Below are 18,657 nucleotides of genomic sequence, written 5' to 3'. Positions count from 1 at the left end.
TCTAGAGAGTTTAAAAAGATTATGTAAAAATGTGCAAAGAATGCCTACCAATGGGGTAAAATAGCCATTATGTGTAGCCCAGTGTAAAAATGAACTGCAGCAACCAACTGCCATCTAGCAACATGCCATATGGCAAGATGGATTAAAAAGGGTTACGACTGCTTGACCTACCAAGAGTTTTCAAGAATATCTGTGTTGCTGATGCCTACTACACAAGATGTAAAGAGCCAATGTGCAAAGTGCAAAACTCTGCCATGTTTTGTCCAGTTCCAGCATACCATTATCTGCTGCTTGGTGCAGGCTGTGCATAAATACTGGGTATTAGTATGGGCATCATACAGGTGTGCCTTGGGATTCCTGTTAGTCCTGTTAGATTCTTTGCCCTCTGTTCAGCAGACACATGCATTTACAGAGAACTAATGGAACCTTGGACTAAGTAAAGGGGTCCCTTGGTCCCTACAACATTGCACTTTGTACCCTATTAACAACAGATGCAACAACATTGATGCTAATCAGAATAGGGCAAATCTTTTCTGTATGCCATTATTATGGAAGCAAACCTGTGCCCATTGCATCACAAGGAGGCTTACTAGAGCCTCAAATGTGTAATCCCATATATCTGTGAGAATATTTATTAAATTCCATAGAATTGATGATTGTAGGTAGAAATCTAGGCTGAAGCAAGTCTGGGAATTGTCTCAGTTCAGTCCAGTTCAGTTGAAGTGGGATGAGCACCCCAAAACTTTTTTTGTTTTCTATTTGAACAAATAAATGTAAGTTCTAAGCAGCCCCATTACTTGAAATATGTCAATGTATATTTTTAAATATAATAATGACTGAAAGCTGCATTCGTTACTGCTTTCTGTTTTGCGGCTCTTAAAGCAATGTAACTGAAATTAGTTCTCCTCCAGGCCTGCATGTAGAAACTGAGGGATATTTAGTGACAGAATGGCTGCCTGTTATTTAAACATAACTACATTTCATTCCTCTGTGTAAAGCCCATCTACAATGACTTACCAAACCATAGCACCCTTCTCTAGCAATATCATTTCATTTAATAATCCCATTTACTCTACACATCCTAGCAATGGGTGGTCTGAGTCTGAGTGCCTGACCTGCCTAATGGATGTTTGTTGAATATTTAAAGGGCAGTTCTGGTTAATGTGTTCTCACCACTCATCCCCTCCCTAGAAATGCAATTTCTTCCTGCTGATGGCTGGTGTTGAACTCTGCTAACAGAGCAGTTTAATGGAGTGCAAGCTAATGCACAGGGTGAATATAATGCAGACTCTGTGCAGCTCTGCCTATAAACCCATTTCATGCCAGAGAGGACAGAGCGGGATGCGGGTCTACAGTATGTGCTTCAGCTAACGTGTAGGATTAGCATTTAAAATAATCTATGGTAAAAACCCCTTAATCTAGTCATTCGGTCTACTCCCCAGCTGCTGCACATAGGTCAGGTCCTATTAATATGTTCCTATTAAAGACCAGTATTGTTAATGTTAATATTATTTAAAGTATTTCTAAAATACTAAAATATCCCACAGTGCTGTAGCGTTCAAAATATATATTTTTCTTATGTTTCTTTTTTTATTTCTTACATTCCCCCTAGGAAAACCTAGACATAAATTTCCTTATTAGAGACAGAAGCAACAATTGTTCGCTTTATGCATTATACATTATAGTGTGGAGAAAGATTGCCAGAATAGTACCTGGGAAAATACCTTCTAATTGTAGCGCCACCTTGTGAACATTTTACAAATATACAGTGAAACTATTCCTTCAATTTTGTATTGCTACAGTAGTTTGTAATCAAGGCACCGGAAATTTATTATTAGCTATGTTAATGCGAAATTGCTAAATTGCTGTTGAGGCCAGTATTTTGCTAGACTTGGGCTGATCAGCCTAATGCTCCTCAATTATATATATCGAAAAAGCTATCTGTATTTCTTCCAAAAAATATTTAAGGTTGCAATGTTTTAATTTCTCTCAGAGAAACAAAGAGCAACTGAAATTATAAGGTTTTAGTTCTATAGAGTAAAAGATAAGATATTCAGCTGGTTTAGCCGTCAAGTGGTGAGCTTAGTTGCCCAGTTAATATGATGTAGGTACATGGGCCCAACAGAAGTTGGATTTGTGCAGGCACATAGTTACATAGTTAGGATGGATTAAAAAAAGGCCAAAGTCCATCAAGTTCAAACCCAGCACACTTAACCTATACTGACCTATCTATATTCTCACATACTGGGCCTGATTCACTAAAGGGCGATAAAACATGCGCTATTTTTATTGTGCGCTAAAATTTTTACCGCGTCTTAATTTTGGCGATTTTTCGCACGATTCACTATAAGCATACTCGCGCTTTTTTACGCGCGATATTGCATGCGTTATTTAACTCGCGAAAAGACTATTTCAATGCGGTATTTGCCGGTACATGCGCTATATTACGCGAATAATCACCGCACATGAATGGTAGCATAGAAATAGTGTATAAAAATTGTTGCCGCATATAAATGATGTATATAAATATTAGCCACATATAAATGGTATCATATAAATAGTAGATGCTTATAAATAGTAGCCACTAGTGATGAGCAAATGTGTTCTGGTTATCTTTAGTGAAAAATTAGCAAATCTTTCGAAAGATCCACGAAACGGCAAAAATGTTGTGCGGGCAAAAAAATTGTTGCTGTGACTATTATTTTTTGACACTTGTATCAATTTTTGCATGTGCGGTGAATTTTTGCGTGGCGAATTTTTTCATGCGTTTTGCCATTGGCGGATTGTTTTGCGAAACGCATGAAAAAATCCGCCGCGAAAAAATTCAACGCACGTCCAAAACTTCACTGCGAATCCATGCCTGGCGAAGCATTTCATCACTTGTAGCCAAATAGAAATAGTTGCGCAAATGAACGCACGCCATGTTAGCCATACACGCCAATACTTGCAGAAAATTACTGTATTAAAAATTAACATTTCGCTGCAAACTGGCGGCTGCGTCACTCTAGGGGAAACACATACTTGAATAAATAACACTGTAAGTCCATATTTTATTGCAAAAAATCATTTACTGTACTTTTGTATAATTTTTCGCCTGCCTGTAGTAGGTGTTAATTTTCGCATAGCCGAATGCAATATTTAGCGCGCAAAAGTTATAGTGAATCATGCGATCGTATTCTTTTCAGCGCGGAAATTAACGCAAAACGATAAAACTAGTGCATAATCCTCTCCAATGTACTTGTTCAGAGTAATCATGTCCCATCGCAAGCACCTATTTTCCAGAGAAAACAACCCCAACATTGACAGTCTAACCTCATAGTTTAAATCTTCCATCCCCTTTACCAGTTTAGTTGCACGTCTCTGCACTCTCTCCAGCTCACTAATATCCTTCTTAAGGACTGGAGCCCAAAACTGCACTGCATACTCAAGGTGAGGCCTTACCAGGGACCTATAAAGGGGCAAAATTATGTTCTCATCCCTTGAGTCAGTGCCCATTTTATACAAGACAGCAATTTATTTGCTTTAGTAGCCACAGAATGACACTGCCTGGAATTAGACAACATTAGATCCTTCTCAATTAAGGATACCCTCAACACACTGCCATTTAGTGTATAACTTGAATTTATGGCAGTGTGTTGGGGGTATCCTTAATTGAGAAGGATCTGGGGGTTTTTGGGGGTCCCCTCCGGGGGGCTTCAGTGCACATGGGAGCGTGCGCATTGCGTGCATTGTTTGCAAACAAAGCATGTGATTTGTTACTGGCCCTGTTAATCAAATTTTAGCCCATCCTGAATGCTTCCTTGCCCTTTATATATCACACTCTCCCCTTTAACCTTGACCAAGCTGGCTTCTGGTTATTCTGGTCCTGCTTAAGCCTGTGTTTTGATTTGGTTTTTGACTTCTATCTGGTTACTGGCTTTAATCCTTGCTGCCTGTCCTGACCTTTCCTGCAGTACTCAACAGCAAAATGCCAACAATACCTGTGTCTAACATACATAAAAAAACATGGTGCATCTACCCATGGTTAGCCTGCCAGTGGCAATGATAAATATACCCCTTGCATTTAATGCTTATTAAAACAGGTTGCAAAGTATATCACATAACACATAGAATTATAGAATGACAAGAATGATAAGGAAATGGCAAGTTTACAATACTTTCTATGCTTGCTTAAAAACACTGACCACAGATAGTATTATTGATAGTATGATATTATAAAGTGGGGGCAAGAGGGGATTTGATATTTAGTATTTGAGTATGCTTCATGATTCTATGTAAAAACTGCCTTCTTGCATTTTAATACTGAAGAATGTATTGTATATATGCATTAAGGTGTCAATTGCATCTTAAATGCAGTGCTTAGTAAGCAATAGTTAGTGGCATACCTAGACGCTCTTGGGCCCCACAGCAATTTTAATAGGTCATTGCAAACCTGCTTTTGGGCATCCAATCTTTAATTAGCTTTATAGGCTGCAGGGAAAAAAACTGATTCTTTTGTCGCCATGGGTTACTCCACTATTGCAAATATAGCCAATGTTAGAAAATGAGCCCCACTTGTGTCTTAACCCAGAATGTTTTACTAGAAGTTATTTGATATCTTATAACCAAAAATTAAAAAGAAAGGAAAACAGATGTTATGTGTTCTAGACTCAGTGTTGTAATGTATGCTAATGAATGCTGTAACTTATGGGACAAGGGCACACAAAACAGCGATTATAAGATACACTTTTTCTTAATGTGCTTGTTATTCTCTTGGTTTGCTATTAAACAGCAGGATGCTAACTTTCTAAATCTTTATGTGAAAGTGCATTATACTCCATAATGATCCTTTAGCATGATAGCATTCTAAAAGGGTCAGCATAATGGAAATGTACTTCTTATGTAATACAGTAATTGAATAGAAGTACAGGATATATCATCCAAAGTCAAACACTTTGACTCCCAAGTGACTGGCTGACACCTAGTTCATAATTTGTGGGAGGCAGGTCATTGGTTGCTAGGACATAATGTCTCATAACAGATTGTTTTCAGCTAATTTGCCACCAAGGGGGTAATTTAATATGTCATAACATTTGCACAAAGTCTAGTAATCCACAGCATCCTCTGACTGCAAAAACATGTTTAATTGCACAGTGTGATAAACAATAGCAACTATTCAACTGGATCAAACTACAACCAGTAAGGAGATAAAGCAAATTAGAAGTAGTTTCCAGTCACAATTCAGTTTATAATGCAGGGGTTTTAATGGTTTTATTAATTCAAAGGAATCTAATAAGGCATGAGATACTTGTGGTTGATTAACTTGCATTTGGGGTGAACAACTTTTTTAAACTGAAAGTATCATCTAAAAGTGTTTTTTTAAAAGCTACAACCTTTCATTTTTATGCCGCTTGTGCCAGAAGACATGATTTACTTATTATGAGTACTCGTTTAAATTGTCTATCCTTATGTTCTTATAATAAAAGGACCTATACATTTAGCTATCATTCTACCAGAAGGTGTCATATTCAGTAAAGAAAACTACACTTCCTTATATATGTGAGAGGCAACTTTACTTGTTCTACATTGTTTTCTCGCTCCATAGGTTTTATGGATTTTTTGAATGGTCCTACCAGAGAATTTTAAAGTCTATTACACAGGCTTGTCCAATCTGTAGCCACCAACTGCTGCTGTATTACGAATGTTGGGGGATTGTAGATCAGGAACAGTTGGAGGGCTGCTGATCGGACAGCCTTTCAGCACTGGAAAATTCATTCACAGATATTTAGTGAATAATTCATGATGCTTACCAGTAGTGAGCTTACTACCATAGACACATGAATACTATATATGAGATTGGGGGCTATAAAAGAGTTGATGGATTTTGTAATTTCTGAGCATTTCATCCACCAAGCCATATGAATAGCACTGGCATTTGCTCATCTCTAGAATTATCCACCTTCTGGGGAATTAACCCATAAAAAGGCATTTAACTTCTTCCACTTCCCCCGGACATTTAGCATTTAAAGTACTGAGACATGAGATAGAAGGACAGGCCTGTAATTGAAATGGCATTCCACTGCCTATAAAAATGCACATTTCTATTCTATAATTCTAATTTCTATTCTATAATTGCTGACCTGCTGCAATCAGCCCATCCTCTGATGTTATAAAAGAATTTTAGAAATATTTTAGTAAAGCCTGTGTTTTTTCCAATAATTCCAATTGCTACGTCCAGCATGCAGGTGCAAACTAGAGGTCAGATAATGGGATTGATAGTTCAGACATACACAAGAATGTGATATTGTATCACTAAGAATAGAAAATCTACCCATTTTGGCTAGGAGTGGTACCAATTTAGACAAAGTATTGTTTTTATTTAACATATGAGGGTTATAAAAAAAAATACTATCACTTCATATTTTAAGGTAAGAAACCTTCGTAGTGACATTTACTCTACATGTTTATAGATAATTTGAGGCTTAATTTAAATAACCTAGTAAATTATGGGGCCTTATTTATAGGTGGCAAGCACAGCATGAAAATGAGCCCTGTCCTTAACACCTGCCCTATTGTAGGCTGGACGTACAGGGCTATCTTGCATGCACCAGTGATCTGCTCTGTACCTTGTGCAAGACCCCAGACACAGCCGAGCTACTGAATGAGCAGTTAGGGGCATGATTTGTGCTCTAGCACTTAAGTTAGTTCAGGCCTCTGTAGATAAGGTCCTATATGTATAGTAACTTATGTGCAATGACCACCTCTAGGTATTCCCACCTTATGCTTTGGATAAGCAAACCAAACCAGTCTTTTGGGAGCTGTGAGAGATCTTCGATATCTCACAATAACCTTTATTTTTTGCCCCAGATCATTTGCATCTCTTGGCTAATAAAAACTAAAAAAAATAGCTGTTCTACCACCTGGCTGTTAAGTGAATACAACAATAAATGTGGGTTGAAGCTAAATTAAGTGAATTAGGGTAAAACGGCACAAATTTGATAAGGTAGATTACCATACAGCAGAAGACACAGCAGTGTCCATAGGAATCAGAAATTAAAAACATATCATGCAAAAAAAACTCTATTTTGTCCTGTAAATGCATTGTAGGTTCTTAGGAAATGTTAACATATATAGATCTCAATGAGCAGACTGGATCAGCTGGACACCACCTGTTATCTGATGCCACGTCCATTTTATTTAAAACATGTCCAATTTTACCTTGTTTTGCTATGTTCTGTCTTTCAGAAATAGACCAGGGCAGCTGTGGGGACCCAGGAATTCCTGCATTTGGAATAAGAGAAGGCTCCAGATTCCGGCATGGAGACACTCTGGTATTCCGGTGCCAGCCAGCTTTCGAGCTGGTAGGACAGTCATCAATCACCTGCCAAAAGAACAGCCAGTGGTCTGCCAGGAAACCTGGTTGTGTGTGTAAGTGCTTCAGGAGCCTGTGTACATGTAAATATATATATGGAATATCAGCTAGCAATGGGTGCAGCCACCCATTTTCTTACCCCATTCTTCCCTCCAAGGCAATAAGGACTCAGAGTGCTATGCAAATGAAAATACTAATCGCATGCTAATAACATTCATATTTCATTTTCAGCAGTAATTTAAGCAGCTCGACGAGTGAGAGGTGCAGCTGGAGTAACTGCCTCTCTAGGAGAACCTTATTTTTTTATCATGAAATATTCATGTTTTAATTTAGAGGAAGAGAATTTCAGCAATCAGGCAGTTTTTTTAATGTACCTTGTGCTGTGTTGTTAGTTGAATTAACTGTCTCAGTATTGACAAGGTTCTGAACATAATTTCTCTGTGAATTTAGCTGTTTCACGCTCTGTTTTGTGTTTTAAGGACCCCCTGCACAGTGCCTCAAGGAATTTAGTTGTACAGATCTGTAAAACAAGAATGCATAATAAAACAAGGAAAGATTTCATACCTTTTTAAGATATTAGTAAAATATTTCATTCACTTTCATATCTATAAAAGTTCCACTGGTAAGAATCATGTTATTGTATCAGTTGTGACAAGAGATAGCTCTATATACTGCAATACAAATTGTAGCTTGGAAATGTACAGTTGTTGTGCTACAAGAGTCTGTTATGCGTAGACAGGTAGGATTTTGATGTAAACAACAGCTGAAGAACCACAGGTTCCTTATCACTGATGTAGGCCCAACAATACTAAGAGCTGTGACACTGGCAATCCAGGGATTAGTATACTTAGTAACACTGGATTGTGGAAGATGTCACAGCATGTAACTAACTAATAGCAAGAGCACCACTATGTTTTACAAAGGAATATTGTTGAAAACTTTCAAATATGGCTGAATGCCAGACAGCAGAGCAAGTTTGTGTCTTGAATTAAGCATTTTGTCTGCTGGCTGTTAAGCTTTCTATGGTGGTATCCTGTGGCAGGTGCAAGGCACCGTGGGAAAGCAATGAATGCTGGGACATGGTTTGGGGCTAATAAAATTCAGTTGCTGCAATATTTCCAGATGATAAAATATGGGAATGTCTGGTTATTCAATATATATGCTTTTTTTGCTATATGTGCAAATAATACCCGCAGGAGGCTGAAAACTACTTTATATCATGCTAGTCAGCAAGTGACAGGGGTCATTTGGCACAGCTTCCAGTATATAGGCAAGACCCAGGGACATCATTTGCATCTTATACCTATTCAATTCCCTCACAAACCTGCCTATGTAACATTAGAAGTTACTGGGACCCACAGTTTAATAATTTACCCCCCCCCCCTCTATATTTTAGAAAAAAGATATATCTCATCATACGTTGAAACCCCCTGTAGCTTCTGGTCCCCCCTTCATTTGCGAGTTCGCATCCTCTTCAATTATACCCATCAATACAGATCAGTGGAATTATTTATTGTTAATGATGTAGTCTTCTTTCATCATCCTAAATGTTAAATGTTTATGTCTGCTGACAGTTATCTGGTAAACAGGAAATGCATTCTTCTCAATACTGAGATTCAGGAAAGGGAGGCTATATGATGTACACCTTCAAGCATTGTCAAATGGCTGCTGTTGGTGGTTGTAGTTTTTAACAGCTAATTTGTCATAGGTTTGACAGATATGCTGAAAAACCAGAAGGATGTGGCCAGTCCATTACCTACACTGCATTATTCTTCATTTTATGTGCTTTAACATTAGCTGCAATTGACCATGATGTGTGTGTGTGGGGGCTGGCTGGTTTGGTTGTGTGTGATAGAGCTATTAGAAATATGTCAGATTATTTTTTGATATCATGTAATGCCTTGGAATAAAACAGTGACTCAGAGGCGCACAAACAAGCTCTTAGGACCACAATGAAACAGAAGGGATATAAGCAAGCAATACTGCATTCTTATGAATACCCATAGATACACTGCGGTCTCTCCCACATACTGAACAGAGGTTCACACACTGCCACTGAACTAAACATTTGCTTACCTTCTCACTCTTCACACAAAAAAAGTTTTAACACACATCTTCACAGAATTTATTTTTACACACATAATTACCGGATTACCTGGAAAGGAGGAGGCAGAGATGGAAATAATAGAGAGGTTGAGAAATAATAGAAGGAACTGAGTAGGTGGTGGTGGTGTAGCCTGGTGTTCTGAAGAAAGAGATGAAGGTACATAAGCTTAGTATATAATTGATGTCAGTGGATCCAATCCTATTCTGAATTTGTTCTTTAATACTATTGTTGGCTCCATACCTAGGGCACAAAGTGTTGTAAAATGAATGCATAACAATTATTGTGAATTATATCTTTGTCAGGATATATTCAATGTTATTAACCCCATGCCAATGCATGGATTTGCCCGCAAATTATATGTTATGTTACTTAGGCTTAAAAAATTGGAACCCCAGGCTTACTGCTACCTAAGATTTAACATTTCCTGGTACTGGGGCTGATTTACAAATATAGGTGCTATATTGCACAAGTGTCAAAATCAACAAATCGGCTATTTGTATTCTCTACTACAAGCTGGAAAGCAAAATACATTATTTGTTGCATTTGGTGAATGTAGTTAGTCTGATTATCTCAAAGCAATTTTTTTTGTAACAGTTTTTTATTTGCAAAATTTCTGTAGTACATAGCAATACAGGCATATGCATTTGGTAGCAAAGTACAGTTATTTGTTGTTGTACAGATATGAACAGTCAATGCAAATAAAATAGTTAGAAACAGGTTAACTCATTTTTTTTTTTGACCAACATATAGCAATGATCGTTTTACCCTATCTCAAAGCAATTTTTAAGAACGTTGTACTCTATGTCACTCTTTAGCACAATTCCTAGATTTTTATGAGAAGATTTTTCTTCTTCTTAAATTCTACCCATGTTTTCAGGATCCCTCCCCAACATATTATTATGTAGCTTATAAAAGCAGTGCAGGGCCCTAATGATTGCAGATCAGAGTGAAACATAGCAAGTAAGACATTATTAATTATTTAGACCCATGATTGCTAATTATACTGTTGACCAAAGTCAGTAGTCCAATGGTTTATTATTATCTAAACCAGTAATCATCCATAATATTATGGTAGAAGAGTTGGGCATGTGTGTGTCAAGGCCAGAGCCATAAAAGACCATTGACACCAATATGAAAATTCCCCACATCTGCAAATAAAATATCATTAGCAGTAATTTTTTTTTTTTTTTTGTTTAAGAAAGGGTTTTTTTCTTATAGATTTTTAGCAATCCATAATTGTCATTTGCCCCTTGTTTATGTTGACTTAAATCCATTCTGTTATAAATACCTATAGTACATTTTATATCTGCTTTAAAATGTAGACCTACATCTCAGTAAAAATTTGTATTGCTGCTTGCAGTCTAATAATATATAAGCCTTTATATATGATATATAAAGGCATATTGGTTTTTTGGTGCTACCAATCTATTACAGTGTAGACATACACAATATCATTTTGTAGGTTTTATTGAAAACACTAATATTTACTTCTCTAATAAAGGCCAATAGTGCTACCAATGCAGCCAAAGACCACATGGTCATACATAGTGGCGCAATTTTAACTGATTATGAAAGTTGCTTTCTGATCCCAATAAGCTGTTTGGAGACATGCAGTTTGCCATATTTTGCTCAAAAATAAACTACTCATGTTATGAATATAAATTATAGATTATACGGTTCTTTAATCTTTGTTTAAAAGGGAAGTTCACCTTCAAGTTAACTTTTAGAATGTTATAGAAAACAACTTTTCATTTTGGTATTTTTTTTTTACTTTTTGAATTTTGACCTTCTTTGTATTACTCTTTCAACCTTTGACTCCTTTACATTGGAGTCACTGACCCTGGCAGCCCTTAAACTATAGCTCTGTAAGGCTACAATTTTATTGTTGTTTTTTATCGTTTATTTTATTGAAACCATCTCCTATTCTAGTGTCTAAACTCTGCCTGGTAGGGTACTGTGGACCCTAGCAAACCAGATAGCTGCTGAAACTGGGGGTTTGCTGAACAAAAAGCTAAATAATTCAAAAATAAATCATTTAAAATAAAGCACAGTTGCAACTAATATTCTTCTTCACATCATACTAAAAGTTAATTAATAGATTGGACATTAAATTGGGGGGAAAAAGGATCCAGATTGTCTGCAACGCAACAAGTAGTAGTAGTAGTAAGTGGTAGTAGTAATGGTGTCCCCATGTCTAACAAAGCCCAACAAGAAGACATAGGAGAAGTAAGAATATGAACATGTTTTTTTCATTATTTTTTAAGATTCAGTTCTGTTAGATAATGTCATTTCTAATAAGATCTGCATAGTCTGCTACTGAATACTGTATATTCTAATCTTTCCAGAAGTCCAGAAAACTGCCAGTAGCAGTACCAATAGCCAGTAACATTTCCTCCATGGGGCATATAGTTTTAGCTTTGTATCATTGCAAATTGCACAATGAAGCCAAAATGTCTTCGCCATAACAAAAATGTCAGGGAAAAATGTTGATAGGTTAATTTGGCTTAAGTCTGTATAAAGAAAATATTTTGGTGCACAAACAACATTTTCACAAAACTTTTGTGAATTCCCCCCAATTAGTATGTGTGTATGTATGGACAAACCACACACTAGGGATCATTTATGAATCCAGTACAGTGTGTAAGGTGCACTCAAGCTACTATTATTTTTAAATTTTCAAAATAGTTGCAGGCACAAGTAGTGTGTAACAGGGGTTGCACAATGTAACAATGACTATGCATTGCAGACTAATGTAGCATATATAATAAAAATGCATTATACAAGAGTTAATTCAACTGAAATAGTAACAACATTAGAAGATACTCTGGAGTCCTTTGACTTAAGACATAACAATAAAATGCTTTTAGTAATAGCAATTGCCTGATTAGCCAGAAAGAGGGGAAAAGGCTGCACTCCTCCATCTTGTTAAAAAAACATGTCCTTTGTGCCCATTAGCACAAGAGATCCACTGCGGTGGTATCATATTCTAAAAACACCCAGTGGGGCAAAAGAAAGCAGGTACCTATAAATTGATATCTACTCCTTAGTCTTATTTCCCTGTTTCTTGATATTTAAATACTTAGCTACTACCACTTCCATCACAGCTTTGTGCACCAGGGCCTACTGTTAATAAAGCACTGCTTCTCTTGAATCAAACTTATGCAACACTGTATTCCAATGATTCCCAAAGTTTGATGCCAAAGTAGCAGAAGGGGTGGCAGCATGAGATCTTTAATGATGAGGGCAAATGCTTATGTACTGTCTCACACACTCTAGGAGAGTGACTGTTTTGATCGTAGGTATGGGGTCTATTATCTAGAAAGCTGTGAAAAACCAGCCATTTTTCACAGACTCCTAATTAAGCAAGCAATTTATATTCTATGACTGATTTTCCTTTGCTATGTAATAATAACACTGTTTCTTTTACTTAACAGTAACTAAGCTGCATGTATCTATGTTGGTTGCAAAACAATCCTATCGGGTTATGTTTAATGTTTTATAGTAGACAAAGTATGGGGATCTAAAATATGGCATAATCCTAGATGCTGAGCATTCCAGGTAATACTTGCAAATGAGACCTTTAGGAACCTGAAGAAATGTTGAACTGCAATGGAGGGCAGTAAGCCAACAAGTCTAAAATAGCCTTTTCTGTAATCTGTGCAGGTAGAATGAAACCCACACCAACCAGTTTCAATGACGTTACTGCTTTGTTCATTATATAATGAGAATATTAGAGTGAGTGACCCTGTGACCTGCTGTGACCAGTTGGGTTTCCAGAGACAGAGCACACGGTTTACTGAAGACACATACTGATTCATCCTTATGTTATTCATTAGTTCTTATTCATTGCATCTGATGGCGTGGTTGTCACCTGGCATTAATAATGGGTGACTAGTCTTTGTCTCTCTAGGAGTTGACAATATACAATATCTGTCTGCCATTTCATAGTGCATAATTGTTGTATTCTTCCCTTGCAGTTAAGGGGGCAGGGGTGGTGATGTACCTGTTAATGGAGGTTGACTGTGCTTTATCTTACTGGCACTCTCTCTTTGCCTCTCTTGCAGTAGTGGTTTATACCTGTTCTCTTTTTCTCTAGAAGTGCAAGGATTGGTCTTTCAGGCAACTGTTAGAGAAACTTTTTGTCTGGTGGGTCAGCTGATGATGCATGTTCTCTGCTCTGAGTGTTGAATCAAATATATGCATTCAGGGGCAAAATTGCTTCCAAAACTACATTGAACTGATTCTTATTGAACTGATCCCTAATTCAAGTTATAGTTTGAAAACTCGAATGTCTGGTATTCATTAAGTGCAAAAAAAACCCAAAACTTGAAATGTAAAAATTTGCCATGTAAAAGATTGTGAGTTTCTATAGAAGTCAAAGAAATTTGTCATAGGAAAAGTAAAGGCATATTCTCAAACTCAATTTTTTGAGATTTTCAAGCTTCCAGAGCTCATAAACTCAAAAAATTTGAGATATATGCATTTTCCTTTGTAATAAATAAGCAAGCATTCAGTATGCAAGTTTATTTTATGTATGTATGTATATCTTTATTTATAAAGCGTTACTTATGTACACAGCGCTGTACAGTAGAATACATTAATACAAACGGGATTATTAAGATAATAATAGATAAATACAAAGTACAACAATAAATACAGTTGCAATAAGTTAAGAGTCAAAGACACAAGAGGATGGAGGCCCCTGCCCCATAGAGCTTACAATCTATATGGCCAGGTGCTGGGTGAGTGCTCCAAAAGGTAGTCTTTAAGTTTAGTTTTAAAAAGACTGGGGGAGGATTCTCTCCGGAGGAAATCAGGGAGGGTATTCCAAATGTAAGGGGCAGCAAGGCAGAAAGGTTTAAGGCAGGAAACAGCAGTAGTAGTGGGGGGCGCAACCAAAAAATTGCTCTGCGAGGAACGAAGGAGTCAGCCAGAAACGTACGGAGACACAAGGGAAGAGATGTAGTGAGGAGAAGAGGAATGGAGGGCTTTGAAGGTTAAGAGAAGGAGTTATGTAAGATATTCTTTGTTTAATAGGAAGCCACGATAAGGACTTTAGCAGGAGAAGGGCCTGAACTCTCCTGGATGAGAGGAGGAGAATTCTGGCAGCAGTACTTAATATAGACTGTAGGGGGAAAGATTGGAGTTAGGGAGGCCTAGAAAAACAAATTTGAATTCACAAACTCGAAAATTGATAAATAAGCCCATAGGTGTGTGGTTTTTTTTTCACAATGACATACAGTATTTTCTTTGTAGAAGATGCCTGTTTTATTGGATTCTTCACTTTAAACATACTATAAACAATACCAATTACTTAAGGGCCCAAGAATCTGACAATTAAATTAAACAATTGTAATTATTATCACATTCAGAACAATAAATTCATTTAGGCTTTGGAATTATCTACCCATTAAGTGATTTTAGAACAGGGGTCCCCAACCTTTCTTACTTGTGAGCCACAGTCAAATGTAAAAAGACTTGGGGAGCAACACAAGCATCATAAATGTTCATGGAACAGCCAAATAGAGGCTGTGATTGGCTATTAGGCAGCCTCTATTCACACTATCAGCTTACAGGGGGCTTTATTTGGTAGTAAATCTTGTTTTTATTCAACCTAAACTTGCCTCCAAGTCAGGAATTCAAAAATAACTACCTGGTTTGGGGGCACTGAGAGCAACATCCAAAGGGTTGGGGAGCAACATGTTGCCCCCGAGCTACTGGTTGGGGATCACTGTTTTAGAACATTATCCTACCAATTCATAGGCTTTAAGGCCAGTTCATTTAAATGGCTTAATTTCACTGCATGTAGAGGTCACTTTGCCTCATTTTCCAAGAAAAGTGATTGTTATTGTGTGTGTTATTTAGATCACTCTTCATATTGTATTTATTTATTTTTTACTCCTAGTGAAAGCTGAGGGGGATTTATGAATACCGAGTCGGAAAACATAAAAAATATGACCAATTACTCTCATATCTCACAGGGCAGCAAAATATTGCCATGGGCTATGCCAAAAGAGCATAGTTTTATTGCTGTGTATAATCTACAATGTTTATAATGAAACATCTGATATTTTATGTGCGTATATTGTATCAAGAAGCACGTGTTAAAGGCTGAAAAACACTGTGTATGAAAAATGCATGTGTGGATAGAAAGATGGACAGACACACAGACAGACAAACACACAGATAGACAGACACACAGACAGACACACAGACAGACACACAGATAGATAGATAGATAGATAGATGATAGATAGATAGATAGATAGATAGATAGATAGATAGATAGATAGATATAGATAGATAGATAGAATGTGTCTAGTCAAAAAATTCTAGATACTGTTTCAGGGTCCACAAATCTTGAAATTTGCATCAAGCAGTTGCTTTATATCTACCTAAAACATGTCTATGTCCTTGCATTTATCTTTAGTTTTCACCTTTAATAATTCCTATTTAATAATCCCTATTTTCATAAGCATCTAAGGTTAAAGAAATTAGAATGAAAACGGCTAAATGTTGGAGAGTTTGGATTGAATATGAGACGCATCACTGCTGATATATATAGTCTGTGTCTTGTGTGGATAATTGCATAGTATCGAGTAAGCTAATGAGAAGGGTTGCCGACAGACATGGGAATTAGCTGTAATTATTCATTGATATCTCTTGGGTTAGAGCTGCAGTTCACTTACCGAGGGAGAATATGAATGCCCCCCTTTATTTGCATCTAGGTTAAAGAGATGATTATAATAGCTGTGCTCCTTAACGCAGTGAATAAAGTTTGCGAACAGGGCATAACTGTGAACAGAGTTCATATTTCATGAAAAGAGCATTTCAGGCCAAAAAAATAATAGCTTAGAAATGTTACATGGTGCGTAGTGATTTTTCTTGACTATCTAGTTTGTGACATTCAATTAATCTTAGTTATTTTCAGCTTTCTTCAAAGCAGAAATACACATCTACTGTAAATAAAGTGGGTAAACAAATGCGCCAACAAGTATTGTGCTGCAATCTAGATCTAGTCTGTGATATCCAGCAGTGAACATCAAGACAATGCTTTCCCTGAACAGCTAGCAATGGTCTTTTGCTGGCCATACATGCACCGATAATATCGTACGAAACCTCGTTTCGGACGATATTCGGTGCGTGTATGGCAAGTCGCCCGATCGGCCAGGTTAAAAGATTTTGATCGGGCGCCATAGAAGGCGCCTGATCAAAATCTGCCTTCAGGGCTGAATCGGCAGAAGGAGGTAGAAATCCTATTGTTTCTACCCCCTTATCTGCCGTTTCAGCCCTGAAGGTTAGTGGCGATTTGACGATCTTTCGTGCGATGGTCGCACGAAAGATCGCAAATCGTCACGTGTGTGGCCACCTTTAGATGACATTTGCTCATCTGTCCTTAGTTATGCAGGGAAACACAGCAGGAATTCAGGGGCACATGTTTCCCATTTGACCCTGACCAAAGCCATACTGCAAGTAGACCCTCTGAGCATAAATATAAAATATAAACAGATTGCAGAGAAGTTCACATATACAATGTCAGCAAAGGTTAAGGAAATATTTATATTTATATATATATATTATACATATTTCTGGATGCTAAACATAGCATTTTTAAGCTATCTACTTAATTTTTAAGCTTTGGGGGATATTAAATGCGACTGCGTAATGATAGTTTATATGTTAATATGTGGTTTATACCCATGCTTCTTTATTTAGACGTAGTAGGGGTCATTTATAAAATCCCCTTCCACATGTGCTAGGGCAATACAAGACCTGTAGTGCTCATTGACATTGAGTACTTGAGGCAAAATATATTAATTAAGCTTATTCTGAATCCAGAGCAAGATGCAAGAAACATCACTGCCATAGGCAGGTAGTAATTACAGGGTTCTGTAGTACCTTACCCCCACTGGGGCTCCCTTACTTAGCCACCTGAATGATGCACAAGCTAGGTGGCATCTAAGGTGATGCCCACATAACCCTGCCCACTCCTAATGAATATAGTGTTGGAAAACGCAGCTGCACTGTATTCATTGGTGGAAATACAGTCCTGGTGCCTTTTTCTTTGCATCTAACTTTGCATCCTGTCCACCACTACAAAATCACCTTAGTAAATCCCTACCTAAAGCATTACTTGCCTTATGTCTTATGGAGTTCATAAGAAGGATAAAGCTCAGATGTCTGCAATTTTATTGCAGAAATTGATGAGAACTAACCTTTTAGCAGCACTTTTTTAGCTTTGTGTTACCAGTATTCTGTATATGGCTCAGCTTCTACTTATTTGCAGTGCTTAGTTTGGAGCACAATTAATCCCTGGACCATTTTGCACTCTGTTAAAATATGACAGCCAATACCAACCCAGACCTATCCCCATATGGTGTAAGTGATACACTGAAACCGTTTTATTTATGGTTTCTTCTGCGGCAAACTGCCTAGGAACATGGGTAAAATATGGTCTACCATAGTAAAGTAAACCATTACTCTAATTTTACCTAAACTGAAATGATAAATAGATTGCTTGTTTGTGAACAGTTATTAGGAAAGAAACTGTATCAGATACAGATGGTATGTAGCATGCTGCAGGATATGGGTGTTGAGATTGTGTCTTCCTATGTAGTTTTTGGCTAAGACTGTGTGATAAAAAGTGTAGTTTATACACCCCTGCACAAGCGCTGATCAAGAAACCCAGAGACAGTAAAATAGTACTTAGTGCCAGATAACATAAATACCTCAGGCTTTCTGCTGATGAGGCTGTACTCCGTCTGGGCATGAACCTTTACATTTCAAATCAGAAAGTAATACATTTATGCAAAATGATTTTCCCGGGAGCCAGGAGCATAATAATACATGTACTAATATATACAGAGAGAATTTAGTATTCAGTTTCATATTTTAATTATGTGAAACTAAATATTAGCTCTGATTGGTTTAATATTGCTGAATGTTAGCGTTCACGCAAATAGCTTACTTCTATTGTCTTTCTCTCACATTCAGTATCCTCTTTACTGAAATGGAGGGGTACAGGCTGGATACATTAGTCTAACTTGTTATTGTAAACTTCCTTGGTCCCAGAGAGATGTCAAGTATTTAAGAAGATTTAGTTATCAGTGCTCGAGGGTTTTTCATTGGGTTTCTCAGTGTGAGTACCAGGATTAAGATATTGGACTTGTGCTATATAATCCAGTACAGAGCATTCATT

General features: G+C 37.2%; 1 protein-coding gene across 2 annotated transcripts in view; it reads left to right on the top strand.

Annotated features, from left to right (window-relative positions):
- Nucleotides 1–18,657, top strand: part of csmd2 (CUB and Sushi multiple domains 2) — a 554,847-nt gene that overhangs the window by 379,361 nt on the left and 156,829 nt on the right. For both annotated transcript variants that reach the window (XM_018091826.2, XM_031896919.1), the window contains one exon: nt 7,225–7,407. In XM_018091826.2, the coding sequence (XP_017947315.2) occupies nt 7,225–7,407 (183 nt within the window). The remainder of the gene's footprint in view (nt 1–7,224; nt 7,408–18,657) is intronic.

Source organism: Xenopus tropicalis, chromosome 2 (genome assembly GCF_000004195.4).
Source record: "Xenopus tropicalis strain Nigerian chromosome 2, UCB_Xtro_10.0, whole genome shotgun sequence".
Classification (NCBI taxonomy): Eukaryota; Metazoa; Chordata; class Amphibia; order Anura; family Pipidae; genus Xenopus; species Xenopus tropicalis.
The sequence above is the reverse complement of the archived record's forward strand: the minus strand, read 5'-3'. Positions and strand labels throughout refer to the sequence as shown.